This window comes from Vanacampus margaritifer, chromosome 2, assembly GCF_051991255.1.
Source record: "Vanacampus margaritifer isolate UIUO_Vmar chromosome 2, RoL_Vmar_1.0, whole genome shotgun sequence".
Lineage (NCBI taxonomy): Eukaryota > Metazoa > Chordata > Actinopteri > Syngnathiformes > Syngnathidae > Vanacampus > Vanacampus margaritifer.
This window is the reverse complement of record NC_135433.1, coordinates 39,977,860-39,982,148: the sequence shown is the minus strand read 5'-3', so window position 1 is coordinate 39,982,148 and position 4,289 is coordinate 39,977,860. Positions and strand designations below refer to the sequence as shown.

General features: G+C 41.0%; 1 protein-coding gene across 1 annotated transcript; it reads right to left on the bottom strand.

Annotated features, from left to right (window-relative positions):
* LOC144043013 (trace amine-associated receptor 13c-like) lies at positions 1–1,572 on the bottom strand. The gene is given in 3 exon segments (XM_077556194.1): positions 1–817; positions 1,353–1,528; positions 1,531–1,572. Coding segments are annotated over 3 exon segments (1,035 nt in total).
* Between the last annotated feature and the right edge of the window lie 2,717 nt (positions 1,573–4,289).

Here is a 4,289-nt window from a genome sequence, read left to right as displayed (position 1 = left end):
CTACAGTATGTTGGACTCTCGGGAGCCAGGCTGCAGTATGCGCAGAGTGACAATTTGCTTGACAGCTCTTCGAAACCAGGGGTAGAACAAGGCGTATATCAAGGGGTTCAGACATGAGTTGAGATAGTACAGGTACAGAGCGTATACTAAAAGCATCTCATAGTGTGGAGAATCAGGTACAAGAGACACACAGTAATATGGACAGAAGCAAATGATGAATATGAGAACGAGAATGCCAAGAGTCCTGGCGGCCTTCAACTCGGATTTCTTTGCTCTTAAAGGGAGAGAGTGTTGAAGTGTGCCATGCGTAACATGAGAGCGCATGGCTCGCGCCTGAGACACAGCAACCACAAACACTTTTGTGTACAGAATGACAATGATGCTGAGCGGAAGGGCGAAAGTCACCACCAGATCAACGACTCCTGTATTGAAATCGAAATTTACAACACACTCCCCATAACAGGAATTGTACTTTCCTGGACGCATTATCTCATTATAATAAATGATGGCACTGTAAGAAAGCGATGAAAACCAACACAGACAAATACAAAGCCGAACTCTTTTCACAGTGACTTTGGTGTTATAAAGCAGAGGATCACAAATAGCCACATATCGATCAACTGATATCAGCACCATGTTTCCCACCGATGCGGACGTCACTGTTAAAATTGTATACGAAAACAGTAAACACAGAATATCACCAAGAAACCAACATGATACCACCATGTAAATTTCTAACGGTACTATCTGGAAGCCCACCAGATAGTCTGCGACAGCGAGAGAGAGGAGCAGGAGGTTGGTTGGAGTGCGGAGCTGCCTAGACACACGCACACACCCACACACACGCACGCACGCACGCACACACACACACACACACACACAAGTTTGTTTTACTATCTTTGTGGGGCCATCTTATTGTCATAATATATTTCCTAGCCCCGCCCCTTAACCCCAACCATCAAAAATGATTGCCTACCCTTATTCCGTACCCTAACCTCAACCATAACCCAATTCAAACCTAAACTCTAAAAGTATTGACCCTCAAAAAGAGGTCTAAACTTGTGGGGACCAGCAAAATGGCCCCACATGGACGGGTGGGCCCCACAACTTTGTGAAATCCTGAAATGTTGCCCCCCCCTCACGAACCAACAACCTGTTAAAAAAACACACATCTGTAAGCAGAATACATACATAAAATAGTACTCAAATCAAGTCACAATCCAAAAAGTTTGTTTCCTTGAGAGAAATGAGACAATATTAACAGCTTGAGATCAACTTTGCAAAACCGGTCAAACACATAAGGGTTAGTTCTAGGGTTAGTGTTAGGGTACACCGAGAAAAAGAACACATGCCTGAAATGGGAGATTGCGATGATGACGAGCAGGTTGAGCACCACAGTGAGGACGGCAATGACGGACAACGGGACAAAGTCAGCAACAGCTTGAGATGAGGGCTTCCTGCAGGAGATGTTGGGCAGCTGTGGAAAGCAGAGATCTGATTGGTCCTTGATGTCCATGGAGAAACCAAACCGGAGGTCAGGCAGTCTTCTGCCTAAAACTCTCTGTTGTCCATCTCATTTATGTCTTTCTAGTACCTCCCCCAAGCAAATCTGATTGGGTCAAAATTTCCAAGTATGATGTCATGAATAGCACTATGCCACTACTATCAATAGTAATTTGAATACATATTAAATATAGCATCCTATTAAATATGGTCTAAAATGTTTTATTGGTGAATGTTTTTTTTCCTCTCCTTTTTATTGTTGTTATACGATCATATATTTTACTTTGGAGTCAGCCAGTCCTCCCTCAAATGTCTTCAGATTTTCCATAGTGCTGGTGCTGACTTCTAAACTGGAACTGGAAGAACTAAAAGGTTGCACATAACTTTTCTGGCCTCCTCCTGCTGGCTGCATATGCACTTCAAATTAAGTGTTAATTTTAAGATTAGGCTATTTTCAGAATCTTAACGTTTGGAATATTTGCGGAATCTTCCCGTGTATTCAATTGAGGATTTGACACGTTTGATCCAAAAGTAATATGGGTAAAAACTACCCACACTCATGAGTTCAAGCTACCGAGGGGATTCGTAAGAGTATGCAGCGTGAGTTTTGTGGCTCTATGACCCTGCTTACCAGAGGTACATGAGGATGCAATCTCAGGCAGCCATTTTTATCAGCCTGCCTGAAATTGTATCACCGCAAATCCTTTTCTGTTTGCCTAATCCGAACATGGTTTTCAGTGGAGACCGAGAGAACTAGTAAGAGTATTCAGGGTGAGTTTTGTGGCTCTGTGACCCTCCTTACTAGAGTTACATGGGGATGCAATCTCAGGCAGCCGGCATTTCCAAGTCCTATGGCATGGCTGCGCCAACAACTTCTGTTCGTCCAATCCTCATGTGCTTTTCATCATATATGGATGGTATGAGTATAAAGGGTGACTTTTTTGGCTCTATGGCCCTCCTGATCAGAGATACATGGGGATGCAATCTCAGGCAACCATTTTTTTCATCCTGCCTGAGATAGCAAAAATAAATTTTTGTTTGTCCAATCCTCACGTTTTTCATGGCGCGTTGTGGTTCAGTGGTCGTGTGGTTGTGTAACCGAGGGTTTGACATGACTTTTATTTTTTGTATCTTTATTTTTCATTTAACGCGATGTCTTCTGATTGATAGTGTTTTTTCCCATTTGCTATGAACGCCTCGCACATTAAATTGCATCATCTTTCGTTCGCTCGAGAGAGGGAACTTTCTAGAAGTTCCATGCGAGTCAGAGGAAGAAGCCGCTCTGATATATATATATATATATATATATATAATTTTTTTTTAAATCCTGAAGTTTAAGATTGGAAAGCTTTTTTTTTGTAAGCTGGGAAGCATTGGAGTCGAATGCTGTGATGCAGATAGCAGCAGAGGTAAAAGGGGAACCAGTGTATTTACACATGTACTACTATCAGGTACATTAGCACCCGAGCTAAACTTTGTCGTATGCTCCATGTGAGTTAGATATACAAATTACTTTTTGTTCGCTGTTCAACCGAAGCTCTGCTGTCTTGTATTTTTTTTAGTAGATATTTTTCACATTGAGTAATGGCGCTGCACGTTTTGTGCTGGCTGTTTTTTTTTTTTAAAAGATAGAATCGACTAAAGATTGAACTGTGCCATCTATGTCGCGTGGGACTTCGACGAAGGATGTTCAGATTTCCATGGTCGCCTACTTCCCAGGAGGGTGGTAGGACAAATCAAAAGGATTCCTTTTTTTTTTCCATTGAACACATTCTTTTTTCCCCCTGAGATCTCAATTTTTTGTGGGTCAGGCCTAATACCAAACTGATAAACGAATTTACTTGATACACAAACCGATACTAAACAGATATCAAACCGATATCCGTTTAGACACTGGAAGAGCATTTGCGATACAAACAGGGACTTTGAGAATATTTTCAAATAGATTAGACAGAAACAAAAACATTAAACAAAAAGGGGAAAAAAAAATAAAGAACCCCAAATTGTATTGAATTGTAAACTGGTATTGAACTTGTTCATAATTTGGTTTGAGAAAATCCTGTTAAAGGACTTTATTCGCACTTTTTGACCCCCTCCCCAATATATTTAATTACTGTTTGCTTGTCAGTGTGTCGCCAATCACCTCGTAACCTAAGATAAATAAACCCTAAATTGAATAGATTTGAATAGTTAATGCATCTGCGAGACATTGACTGATCTACTTTTCTATTCCTTTTCTGATTACTTGTTAGTAGAAGGGTGACACATAAGAGTAGCTACACATTAGGTGGCTACAGATGCATCGCAACGCTGAGGTTGTTGGTTCGATCCCAGGCCAGTGTGATTGCGTTGAAGTACCCTTGAGTAAGTGAACCCCCAGTTGCTCCTGATGCTGCGACATCAGCAGGTTAATGAGTAGTCAAACATGTAAAGTGGAAAAGTGCTATATAAAATGATGGACCATTTTCAGTAGAAACTGAGGGGACTAGTAAGATTATTCAGGGTGAGTTTTGTGGCTTTATGACCCTCTTGACTAGGGATGGCAATTGATAAGATTTTTCCGATTCAGATTCCGTTTTAGATTTTGCATAACGATTCGATTCTTTATCTATCGATTCTCTTATCAATTCTTTTGGGGAAAAAAGATGAATGAACAAAGATTCGCATCCACTTTTTGTATGTCTTAGTTGTATCTGTAAACAAGAGACATGTTTAAAGGTAACATGGTCTTACAAACCCAACAGTTTTAAGAGGTCCACATTCGAGGACTCAAAGGGGTCCCCAGA